Below are 12,802 nucleotides of genomic sequence, written 5' to 3'. Positions count from 1 at the left end.
CTGTGCCCCAGGAGGGGTCTCGAGTGGCTGTGCCCCAGGAGGGGTCTCGAGTGGCTGTGCCCCAGGAGGGGTCTCGAGTGTCTGTGCCCCAGGAGGGGTCTCGAGTGGCTGTGCCCCAGGAGGGGTCTCGAGTGCCAAAGCCCCAGGAGGGGTCTCGAGTGCCAAAGCCCCAGGAGGGGTCTCGAGTGCCAAAGCCCCAGGAGGGGTCTCGAGTGCCAAAGCCCCAGGAGGGGTCTCGAGTGCCAAAGCCCCAGGAGGGGTTCCCACTGCCCTTGCCTCACGGCATGAGGACCCGTCTGCCCTTGCCTCACGGCATGAGGACCCGTCTGCCCTTGCCTCACGGCATGAGGACCCGTCTGCCCTTGCCTCACGGCATGAGGACCCGTCTGCCCTTGCCTCACGGCATGAGGACCCGTCGGCCCTTGCCTCACGGCATGAGGACCCGCCTGCCCTTGCCTCACGGCATGAGGACCCGCCTGCCCTTGCCTCACGGCATGAGGACCCGTCTGCCCTTGCCTCACGGCATGAGGACCCGTCTGCCCTTGCCTCACAGCATGAGGACGCTGTTTTCCCTTCCATCGGGCATGCGAGGACTGCCGTGTCAACGGTCAGTCCAAATGTTGTCTTGTCTTTCAGGGTCACTCAGTCATCCAAGTCTGCCTTTCCAGAGGTCCGTGAAGTGCCTGCCTTTCCAGAGGTCCGTGAGGTGCCTGCCTTTCCAGAGGTCCGAGAGGTGTCCGCCTTGCCAGAGGTCCGGGAAGTGCCTGCCTTTCCAGAGGTCCGTGAGGTGCCTGCCTTTCCAGAGGTCCGAGAGGTGTCCGCCTTGCCAGAGGTCCGAGAGGTGTCCGCCTTGCCAGAGGTCCGAGAGGTGCCCGCCTTGCCAGAGGTCCGAGAGGTGCCCGCCTTGCCAGAGGTCCGAGAGGTGCCCGCCTTGCCAGAGGTCCGAGAGGTGCCCGCCTTGCCAGAGGTCATGCCAAGGCCTGTTCAGCCCCAGGAGGGGGTTCTGCCTGTCCAGCCCCAGGAGGGGGTTCTGCCTGTCCAGCCCCAGGAGGGGGTTCTGCCTGTCCAGCCCCAGGAGGGGGCTCTGCCTGTCCAGATTCCAGAAAGGGTAGTTGATGGCCTCTCACCAAAAGGGTCATCAAACCCTGAAGTCCCAGGATGGGTTCCAGTTTTTGTGTCCAGTCCTGCAGCCCTAGAAAGGGCATCTGATTCAAGTTCTAGTGTTAAACATTGTGCCTCAGAGTTGATTTCCAGTGTGAACACAGCTTTCTCAGACTGTATCCAAAATGCCTCCAAACACAATCATGTCGGATCTGTTAGTTTTTGTTCCAAGAAAGATCTCCATTGTAATACTCCAGGGAATATTGTCTTTGAAGGAGATCTTGCCCAATTCCGTGCCCTGGCTCGCCAGTATCTCATATACATCGAATCAGACTCGTCAATCAGCATCACTCCTCCCAATGCAGTTAATTATTTCCTCAGATCCTTCAGAGGGGAAGCTTTGGACTGGGCCAAACCCTTCATCAAGTCCAAGGATCCATTGCTCTCTGATCTTCCTGCCTTCATTAAAGCGGTACAACAAAGATTCACCCCAAAATCAGACTGTTCAAAGTTGTCCATAGATTCAAATTCTGCTGTATCTATTTCCAGTCAAAGTCTACCTGTTCCGGTCCGTAAAGTTAATTTAACTGCTTCTGCTAATGAGTCTCCATGTCTTCCTGATCCTAAAGAGAAATTTCCTGCCCTACCAGTTCCTGGGAAGAACTTTAAGTTTCGTAAGTCTCAAGTAGGGGCTTCATGTCCTGTTGGTCCTGAGAAAGCTCTTCCTTCTGTCAAGTCTGAAAAGAAAGTCCAGTCTGTGGGTCCTGTTAAAAACTCTCATTCTTTTGATCCTGACCAAGATCCAGACTATATTATCTTTAATGGGAGGTTGGAGCAATTTCGAGATCTGTTACTTCAAGTTCGGGAATTGGATCCATGCCTTTCCTCTGATGCTGAGATAATTCTATTCTTGGGCATGGCCTTCAAGGGGGAGGCTCTGAAATGGCTTAAACCACTCATCTCTTCAAACGATCCTGTTCTTCAAGACTTGAAAGCCTTCAGTAATGCTGTTACTAAAAGATTTAGTGATCCTGAAAAAGATTTTTTTGAATGTTCTGGGAGTCCTGCCTTGTCCACGAAAGAACCTTCTATTACTGAAGTCGGATCACCTTTGAGGAATCAGCACACGAATGACTCTTCATCTCACAAAGACTGCAGGCTTCCAAAATCTTCTCCAAAACAACAAACCAAGTACATAATTTCTGGCTGTATGTCATTTTCCTCCCCACACAATTGGTCTTCTGAAAATTCCTGTAATTTGAACTCATCTGCTCAGTCTGTCAAGTCTTTATCTTCTGCTAAGAAAGCTGTGGTTTTGCCTTGTGACGTTGACTCCAATTCAGATTATGACTCTGTAGCTGAAGAAGCTTTGTTACTGGAGTCACCTGTAAGCTATGGCAATGTCTTTATGCTTCCAGTGGTAAAACCAAAACGGTCCCGTAAGAAGAAGCATCATCGGAGATCTTGAACTTATGATTTATCTCTAAGACTTTTTGTTTCCCTTAGTCCTGTTTGGGTGTCCGGAGTCCATCCTGAAGGGGGGGGTAATGTTAGGATTCTGTTCAGTATGTATCTGGTGTCAGCTGATCCATATGTGTTCTGTTCCTTGGCTCTGTGTACATGCAGCTCAGCAGGTGCACAGGGTTTGTAATTACTAGTGAACACTCCCAGCCTGGCCTTGTTCATTGGTTAGTGTGGCTGTTAAAGGCCAGCTAGCTGAGTTCTCAGACGCCGGTGATATTATATTACTTTCCTGCCTGAATGACCGGCTTGCCTGGTGTCTTCGTCCTAGCTCCTGTTCATGCCTAGAAGCCTGGTTTTCCAGTTCATGTAATCCTGCCACAATCATTCCTGCCAGCTCATGTTCATGCCAGAACTATTTAGTTAAGTATTATGGACTTGTTACTGTGATCTCTGGATCCTCTAGTATTCACTATTCGTGTTACATGTTACTATGGACTTCCTCTATGCCTGCATGCTGTTATGCTTTGTTATACAAATCCTGCAATCAGTTCCGTGGATTATATTACTCTGATTCTTTATTCAACTGTCTCATTACTCTGCTACAATTCTCAGTCTGCAAACCCATTTACTCTTAGCTCACATTGTACCCTGGATTGTTACTGTGATTCCTCTGCCATACCTCATTATACCACTGCTATAATAAATACTTAGTATTCCTGCACTTCTGTGGACATTCATTTCCGGCAACAGTGATTGTTATACATTCTAGTCCTGTAATCAAGTCCTGGCTCTTACCTGTTATATTTCTCACCTGCTGTCCATAATCAGTGTAAGTGTGCTGCACATTTCATTATTAAAGGGAGAGTCCATAGTCTGCTAACCTTTAATTCTGCTACAACGTGCTCAAGTTATTTCTGTATTCCCCAGTCAAGTCTGGTTAACCATTTCTATGTCACACTGCATCTGCCTGCATCTCCAGTAGTAATTCTCTCCTTGTAATTCACCTGCCAAACATTAGAGGCAGGTGAATCGTAACACACCGGGGGATGTGTCTGGGTGATGACTGGAGAGGTGACTGCTGGGTGTCAGGAATCCACATTCTCCATTGCATCACTTCCAGTGAACAGGCGTCTCCTGGCTTCAGTCCTCTGTTTTCAGAGTATTCCCTGTGAATTGGACCTGTGGAACTACAGGTCCCAGCAGTTCCAGTCTTCAGTCTCCTGCAGCCCACAGCTCACTGTGTTCCACCTAACCAGCTCTATCGTTTGGTAATCACTGGTTTCAGCCAGCAGCCTGGAGTACACAGTGATTCTAGGTAACCAGCATTAACTCCCGGTGCACTACTGATCCCAGCCAGCAACCAGCAGTGCATTGCATTAACTGTCTACAGAATCATTCTCCCGGTTAATCACCATCTCCAGTTAATTCTCAGCTGATCTGAGCACCCAATCCTGGAGGGTGTGTTCTCAGAGATTCATCCTATCCTCACGGAGCAAGGTGTATAAACTCCAGTTCCTAGCTCATTCACATTGCCTTGGACAACACGTCACATCCCGTGAACAGGTGGCTCCTGGTTGCAATCCTCTGTCTTCAGAGATTTCCTTGAGTGTTAGACCTGTGGAACAACAGGTCCCAGCCGTTCCAGCAGTTCCGGTGTTCCTCTGGAACTACAAGTTCCAGCAATCACTCCAGCTCTCCTGCTACATTCGGTGTGTCAAGTCTCCAGTGGTTCCCTGTGTTCCAGTCTCCAGATCCCCTGTGTTCCTGGATATTCTCCTGTACCTGTTACTTCCGTGGAACTACAAGTTCCAGCAATCACTCCAGCTCTCCTGCTACATTCGGTGTGTCAAGTCTCCAGTGGTTCCCTGTGTTCCAGTCTCCAGATCCCCTCTGTTCCTGGATATTCTCCTGTACCTGTTACTTCTGTGGAACTTCAAGGCTCAGCAATACCTGCAGACAGGCTTCACACTCACCACCACCTTGTGTGCTTCAGCCTGCAGTTGAGACTGACTCCAGGTGTGTCTCATTCCAACACCTGTGATACAGCTTGCTGCTGCCAGTGCTTCAATACCTGCACTGTGAAGTCAGACTCCTGCCTCTGCTACCAGGTTTGCCATTTCACATCCTACTGCCTAAGTTCCTGTTTTAAATACCTGCACTGGTTTCCAAACCAGAACCATTTTTCACAAGCACCTGTTCTTCTGTTATCATCACTACCGGTTACCATTTCTTCAGTTATCATTCATCCATTTACCATACTTCAGTTACCATAGACTTTCAGCTCCCACGCTGTACTATTGACATTGCACTTTCTCCCTGTTATTATTTACTGCCGTTTTGTGATCTTGCTGTTTATATCATCTGCCAATAAATATCATTGCACATGCGCAGAAACCCAGTACTGCCTCCTCACTTAATTCCACCTACCTCCACTGACCCACTAGCGCCCCCTCCGGGGACACAAACCAGACCGAACCTGACAGTTTGTCCAAGGCCCATGGACTCGGATGGTGGTCAGAATGTGGGGTCAGGGGCCTTACAAAATCTGGTCTCCCGTTTGGATGGTCAAGAGGCTGCGCAGCAGCAGATGTTCCAGTTCCTACAGGGAATGTCTATCCGTTTGGATACCTTGCAGCAATCCCTTCAAAGTTCTGTTGTTTCTCCAGTTCCTGCTCCAGTCATTTCAACTTTCCCTGCACAATCCGTTCCTGTGGATGGCTGTTGCTCAAGTCAGTCCTATGGCAGTCCCTTCGCAGCAAATTCTCCTGAGAGAGCGACTTCCTCCTTTGAAAGCTTCAAGACTCCTTTGTTGTCTGCTGTGAACTCTGAACCACTAAGCACTCTTTATCATCTATTGGAACAACTTCAAAGTCTCCTAACAAAAATCATTCCGATAATGCCAGAAATCCTGAGTGGTGCTTTAAACGCAGTGAAGAGTACTGCTCAAAGTATTGAAACTAGTGCGACCTCCGTGTCAACTTTTTTTCAAACTAAAGTCTCTCCTCTTGTGCAAAGAGAGGGCAGATTCCAGAGCTACCCGCGCTCCAAACTCACGGAAGCTGAACGCCGGCATCGCAAGCAGCTTCACCTCTGCTTTTACTGTGGAAGTTCTAGTCATCTTATTAAGGACTGTTCCTTCCGCAACTCAAAAGTTGGTGACAGGTCCCAACATCAAAGTGTTTTCACCTGCAAACCTTCCAACGTATCCTCTGCAGTTTCAAGTTCCTTTACCCGGGACAGGAGTGTCCAAAAAGTATACGATTGGGGTCCTGTGACAAATAGACCCAATCCCAAGTTCAGAAATCAACAGAGACTATCTATGTTACCCATAACTAAAGTAGTTTCTGTGTCTACAGCCCGAGAAGGGGCGTCCGTGCCTACAGCCCGAGAAGGGGCGTCCGTGCCTACAGCCCGAGAAGGGGCGTCCGTGCCTACAGCCCGAGAAGGGGCGTCCGTGCCTACAGCCCGGGAAGGGGTGTCCGTGTCTACAGCCCGAGAAGGGGCGTCCGTGTCTACAGCCCGAGAAGGGGCGTCCGTGTCTACAGCCCGAGAAGGGGCATCCGTGTCTACAGCCCGAGAAGGGGCATCCGTGTCTACAGCCCGAGAAGGGGCATCCGTGTCTACAGCCCGAGAAGGGGCATCCGTGTCTACAGCCCGAGAAGGGGCATCCGTGCCTTCAGCCCGAGAAGGGGCATCCGTGCCTTCAGCCCGAGAAGGGGCGTCTGTCTCTACAGCCCCAGGTGGGGCATCTGATGTTGTGACCCCAGTAGGGGTATCTGATGTTCAGGTTCCAGAAGTGGCATCCGGGCATGCAACTCAAAGAAGTGTGTCTGATCTATTAACCCCAGGAGGGGTCTTTGGAGTTTCATCCTCAAGTGAGGAATCCAGGGCCAAGATCCCAGGAGGAATTCTTAAAGCCACAGATACAGATATGAACTTTTGTTTGCCAACTTCAGAGAGTGCTACCAGCTCAGTACCACTCCAAGAGGGATCATTAGAACATCCGGATTCTGTCTATACAGAATCAAGTGTCAATGGACCTAGCCCGGTTCCAGCCGTCGGTCCAAAGTCTCCACTGGTTCCAGCCAGCCTGAGTGGCTCCAATGATGGGCTACCTCCTTCGGTTCCAGCCGATTCCAGCATCCTCGGATCAAATCCGGTCCTATCCGTCACTCCGAGGACTCCTTCGGTTCCAGCCGATTCCAGTCTCTTCATATCAAATCCGGTTCCAGCCGGTTCATGCTTATCTGGACCCAATCCGGTCCCATCCGTCTGTCCAGATCAGCCTCCTCTGGTTCCAGCCAGCCCGAGTAGCTCTGTTTCCAATACTGAGCTACCTCCTTCGGTTCCAGCCGATTCCAGTATCCTCGGATCAAATCCGGTCCTATCCGTCACTCCGAGGACTCCTTCGGTTCCAGCCGATTCCAGTCTCTTTGTATCAAATCCGGTTCTATCCGTCAGTCCGAAGACTCCTGCGGTTCCAGCCGGTTCAAGCTTATCTGGACCCAATCCGGTCCCATCCGTCTGTCCAGATCAGCCTCTTACAGTTCAAGTCAACTCAAGTAGTCCTGGACAAATTCCTGTTCCATCCGTTTGTCCAAAGTTGTCGTCAGTTCCTGCCGATTCCAGTTCCTCTGAACCCGGTGTGGTTCTCTCCAGTGTTTCAAGTAAGCAACTCCTGTCGCTATGTCCAGAGTCTACAGTTCTTGCAGATATTGCAGTTGCCTCAACCCAGATGGAGGCTCTACGCATCTCACCCCAAGATGAAGCTTCTGGCATTCTGTTAACCTCAGCAGAGAATTCCCGTCAGTCAATCCAGGAGATGACGTCCTCTCTCCACCCTCGAGCATTTCAAGTTGATTCTACTCCTGCTTCTGAATGCTTATTCCAGTCCTCAACTCTCAAGTGTCCTACATTGTCTTCCGAGACTTCATCTGACATTCAGCCTTCCAAGTGTCCACCAGATACAAAAGCTCCAGTCTACTTTGATGGTGACTATGCTCAGTTTCGTGCAGTGGCGAGCCAATACCTCGCTTTTACTGAGTCTGAACCTTCAGTGACTATTTCTCCAGCCAATGCTATCAGATACTTCCTCCTGTTCTTCAAAGGTAGAGCACTGGACTGGGCGAATCCTCTCATTGAATCTAAAGATCCGCTACTGAGTGATCTTCCCGCTTTCTGCGAAGCCGTAAAACAGGAGTTTGCTCCAAAGTTTATGCATTCAGATTCATCTGGGCATTCTGGCCAATTTGTCAACAATTTATCTACTGCTAAATCCTCTCCATCATCTCTGTCTGTGCAAGATCAGGATACATTAGACCAAGCTATTAAAGATTTCCAAGCTGTAAAGTCAAGACAAGGTTCTCAGTTTTTCGACTCAATTCCTTCCAAACATGAACAGGTTCTGTTGAATCAATGTATCAGAGATTTCAAGAATCACAGGATTTGGAGAGCTCCAGAACCAGTTCAAAGTCTACCATCTGTTGACGTAAGTGTTGGCTATGCTGCCGTAAACCCTAGTCCTGGTGTCTCATATAGCTTCAAATTCACTTGTCCACAGATTGTCTCAGATTCTGTTGTTCCTAAACAAAAGGCTCCCATGACCACACTAGACCTGGACTCTGACTCTGAAAGTGAGTTTGTTGATGACGACTCAAGTTACATTATGGGGGGTTCTATCCTTCCGAGTTATGCCTTCTCCCAGGAAGTAAAATCTGTCTCAAATGACCATGAATGGTCTACTTGTTCTGAAGATGAAAGTTGGGAAGACTTTTGAGGACCTCTGCTTTGGTGTATTCCTAAGCTCTTTTTCAAGGATCCTCCAAGTTCCAGCGTGGGTGTTCGGTGCCCACCCATAAAAGGGGGGGTACTGTCAGGAATCCACATTCTCCATTGCATCACTTCCAGTGAACAGGCGTCTCCTGGCTTCAGTCCTCTGTTTTCAGAGTATTCCCTGTGAATTGGACCTGTGGAACTACAGGTCCCAGCAGTTCCAGTCTTCAGTCTCCTGCAGCCCACAGCTCACTGTGTTCCACCTAACCAGCTCTATCGTTTGGTAATCACTGGTTTCAGCCAGCAGCCTGGAGTACACAGTGATTCTAGGTAACCAGCATTAACTCCCGGTGCACTACTGATCCCAGCCAGCAACCAGCAGTGCATTGCATTAACTGTCTACAGAATCATTCTCCCGGTTAATCACCATCTCCAGTTAATTCTCAGCTGATCTGAGCACCCAATCCTGGAGGGTGTGTTCTCAGAGATTCATCCTATCCTCACGGAGCAAGGTGTATAAACTCCAGTTCCTAGCTCATTCACATTGCCTTGGACAACACGTCACATCCCGTGAACAGGTGGCTCCTGGTTGCAATCCTCTGTCTTCAGAGATTTCCTTGAGTGTTAGACCTGTGGAACAACAGGTCCCAGCCGTTCCAGGTTCCAGCAGTTCCGGTGTTCCTCTGGAACTACAAGTTCCAGCAATCACTCCAGCTCTCCTGCTACATTCGGTGTGTCAAGTCTCCAGTGGTTCCCTGTGTTCCAGTCTCCAGATCCCCTGTGTTCCTGGATATTCTCCTGTACCTGTTACTTCCGTGGAACTACAAGTTCCAGCAATCACTCCAGCTCTCCTGCTACATTCGGTGTGTCAAGTCTCCAGTGGTTCCCTGTGTTCCAGTCTCCAGATCCCCTCTGTTCCTGGATATTCTCCTGTACCTGTTACTTCCGTGGAACTTCAAGGCTCAGCAATACCTGCAGACAGGCTTCACACTCACCACCACCTTGTGTGCTTCAGCCTGCAGTTGAGACTGACTCCAAGTGTGTCTCATTCCAACACCTGTGATACAGCTTGCTGCTGCCAGTGCTTCAATACCTGCACTGTGAAGTCAGACTCCTGCCTCTGCTACTAGGTTTGCCATTTCACATCCTACTGCCTAAGTTCCTGTTTTAAATACCTGCACTGGTTTCCAAACCAGAACCATTTTTCACAAGCACCTGTTCTTCTGTTATCATCACTACCGGTTACCATTTCTTCAGTTATCATTCATCCATTTACCATACTTCAGTTACCATAGACTTTCAGCTCCCACGCTGTACTATTGACATTGCACTTTCTCCCTGTTATTATTTACTGCCGTTTTGTGATCTTGCTGTTTATATCATCTGCCAATAAATATCATTGCACATGCGCAGAAACCCAGTACTGCCTCCTCACTTAATTCCACCTACCTCCACTGACCCACTAGCGCCCCCTCCGGGGACACAAACCAGACCGAACCTGACACTGGGAATGGGGCATTATACAGTAACACCGGGGGATGTGTCTGGGTGATGACTGGAGAGGTGACTGCTGGGAATGGAACATTATACAGTAACACCGGGGGATGTGTCTGGGTGATGACTGGAGAGGTGACTGCTGGGAATGGGACATTATACAGTAACACCGGGGGATGTGTCTGGGCGATGACTGGAGAGGTGACTGCTGGGAATGGGACATTATACAGTAACACCAGGGACGTGTCTGGGTGATGACTGGAGAGGTGACTGCTGGGAATGGGGCATTATACAGTAACACGGGGGATGTGTCTGGGTATGACTGGAGAGGTGACTGCTGGGAATGTAACATTATACAGTAACACCGGGGGATGTGTCTGGGTGATGACTGGAGAGGTGACTGCTGGGAATGGGACATTATACAGTAACACCAGGGGATGTGTCTGGGTGATGACTGGAGAGGTGACTGCTGGGAATCGGGCATTATACTGTAACACCAGGGGATGTGTCTGGGTGATGACTGGAGAGGTGACTGCTGGGAGTGGGGCATTATACAGTAACACCAGGGGATGTGTCTGGGTGATGACTGGAGAGGTGACTGCTGGGAATCGGGCATTATACTGTAACACCAGGGGATGTGTCTGGGTGATGACTGGAGAGGTGACTGCTGGGAGTGGGGCATTATACAGTAACACCAGGGGATGTGTCTGGGTGATGACTGGAGAGGTGACTGCTGGGAGTGGGGCATTATACAGTAACACCAGGGGACGTGTCTGGGTGATGTCTGGAGAGGTGACTGCTGGGAATGGGGCATTATACATTAGCACCAGGGGATGTGTCTGGGTGATGACTGGAGAGGTGACTGCTGGGAATGGGACATTATACAGTAACACCAGGGGAAGTGTCTGGGTGATGACTGGAGAGGTGACTGCTGGGAATGGGACATTATACAGTAACACCAGGGGATGTGTCTGGGTGATGACTGTATCACTGTGTGTGTCAGGTTCCTATAAGGTGTAATGATGTCACTGTCTATGTCTCCATGCAGGAGGTGGAGTATATAGAGGAACACAGGGGTCTGTACAAGAACATGATGATGGAGAATCACCGGCCCATCACATCACTGGGTAAGAGGAGACTGTCATGTATTGTACAGTGGAGAGCAGGTATGGGGGCCCCTATATACACACATCATCTGATAATCACATATATACACTGTACTCAGTCACTGTGTGTCTCCTACAGATGGGCCTAGTAACAGAGATACCCCAGAGAGATGTCCCCGTCCTCTGTATTCCCAGGATTGTACAGAGGAGAATCACAGGATCCCACAGGAGGATCAGGTAGGTGGGATTTAGGGTCTCCCCAATATACCAAAGTGACTGTCACTATATGATCTGTAGAGGAGCTGTGTGTCTTATACACTGATATTATACTGTTCACCTCAGTTTAATCTGACTGTATGCAAATGTCATTATAGTGTTTTTTGTTTTTTAGGTGCAACGTCTGTCTGATATTAAAACAGAAGATATAAAGGGAGAGGAAGAGACGTATGTGACTGATATAAAGGCAGAAGATACAGAGGGAGAAGAAGAGACTTATGTGAGTGATATAAAGGCAGAAGATACAGAGGGAGAAGAAGATACGTATGTGACTGATATGAAGGCAGAAGATACAGAGGGAGAAGAAGAGACGTATGTGACTGATATAAAGGCAGAAGATATAGAGGGAGTAGAAGAGACGTATGTGACTGATATAAAGGCAGAAGATATAGAGGGAGTAGAAGAGACGTATGTGACTGATATAAAGGCAGAAGATATAGAGGGAGAAGAAGAGACGTATGTGACTGATATAAAGGCAGAAGATATAGCGGGAGAAGAAGAGACGTATGTGACTGATATAAAGGCAGAAGATATAGAGGGAGAAGAAGAGACGTATGTGACTGATATAAAGGGAGAAGAAGAGATGTATGTGAGGGGTGATCAGCAGTGTAAGGAGGAGGAGATCCCTACAGATATCAGCACAGGTGAGTAAGAAACACTTATTACAGTAGTCACATATTCTCATTGCTCAGTCACTACAGCAATCTCTTATACTACACCCTCCGCCGCCATCAGCCCTGTTCTCAGTTGGGTGTTTCTAACATAAGGCTATCCATGACAAACATCACATGTAGAGAGTTATTACACACAACATTATTATGTTATTAAAAGTAACAAGCAGAAGTTTATTATTAGTGATTATATATAAATGTGTATATATGTATGTATATAATATAAATAGTATTGTTTTTTGTGGAATATGAAATATTTCCTGCTATACAGTAGACCTGAGCTCACCAAATACAATTTGTATAAAATTAAATTTGAATCTAGAACTTCAAGTAAAACAGGTTAAAAGCTTATCACAAGTACATATCTGTATAATCATAAGACAAGCGTTTTGCACTTGTTGTCACCCTATCATGGGCAGGCTTGTTCTTATCCACTCCAATTCACCCTAAATACAAATTACATGTCTCCAACGCGTTTCATCAATAGTGATTTCTTCAGGGGTGTTTTCTGTTAAAGGCTTTAGCCTTAAATATCAGTTGTGTATACTTGAAATAATTGTGTAACCTTCAGATGGTAATTGTGGACTTGTTCATGATGAACACATTCCTAATTACTTGTGAATAATAGTTCCTGCTCTGTGCAGTTCTGAGGTTATGACTTTAGGGAATGTAATGGTCACATCCAATATTGCTCAATCTAAGGTCTCCCAGTAGCCTTACTACATACATTAATGTGTCTTGCATTACTATTTTAACTAACAATAATAAACAGTGGAGTTTTAGTTCATGTATTGCTCAGTGCATTTAAGCCTGCAGTGCCCGACAAGGGACCCCACTATACTGCAGGTCCTACGCTATTGCTCAAAATAATTACCATACAAACAGCTATCGCATTAGTGTTAAACTTTAGGTTTGCTC

At 48.1% G+C, this 12,802-nt stretch overlaps 1 protein-coding gene across 1 annotated transcript; it reads left to right on the top strand.

Annotated features, from left to right (window-relative positions):
* The first annotated feature begins 11,089 nt into the window (after positions 1-11,089).
* LOC134983659 (uncharacterized) lies at positions 11,090-11,865 on the top strand. Its single transcript, XM_063949326.1, has 2 exons — positions 11,090-11,174; positions 11,329-11,865. The coding sequence occupies exon 2, from the start codon at positions 11,491-11,493 to the stop codon at positions 11,863-11,865; it is 375 nt and encodes a 124-aa protein (XP_063805396.1). The 5' UTR covers positions 11,090-11,174; positions 11,329-11,490.
* Positions 11,866-12,802: the final 937 nt, after the last annotated feature.

Source organism: Pseudophryne corroboree, assembly GCF_028390025.1.
Source record: "Pseudophryne corroboree isolate aPseCor3 chromosome 3 unlocalized genomic scaffold, aPseCor3.hap2 SUPER_3_unloc_20, whole genome shotgun sequence".
NCBI classification, from domain to species: domain Eukaryota; kingdom Metazoa; phylum Chordata; class Amphibia; order Anura; family Myobatrachidae; genus Pseudophryne; species Pseudophryne corroboree.
This window is presented reverse-complemented; position numbering and strand designations above follow the sequence as displayed.

Excerpts from the sequence above, each read along its gene's own strand:
- LOC134983659 (XM_063949326.1), top strand. The coding sequence starts at position 11,491 with ATGAAGGCAGAAGATACAGAGGGAGAAGAAGAGACGTATGTGACTGAT.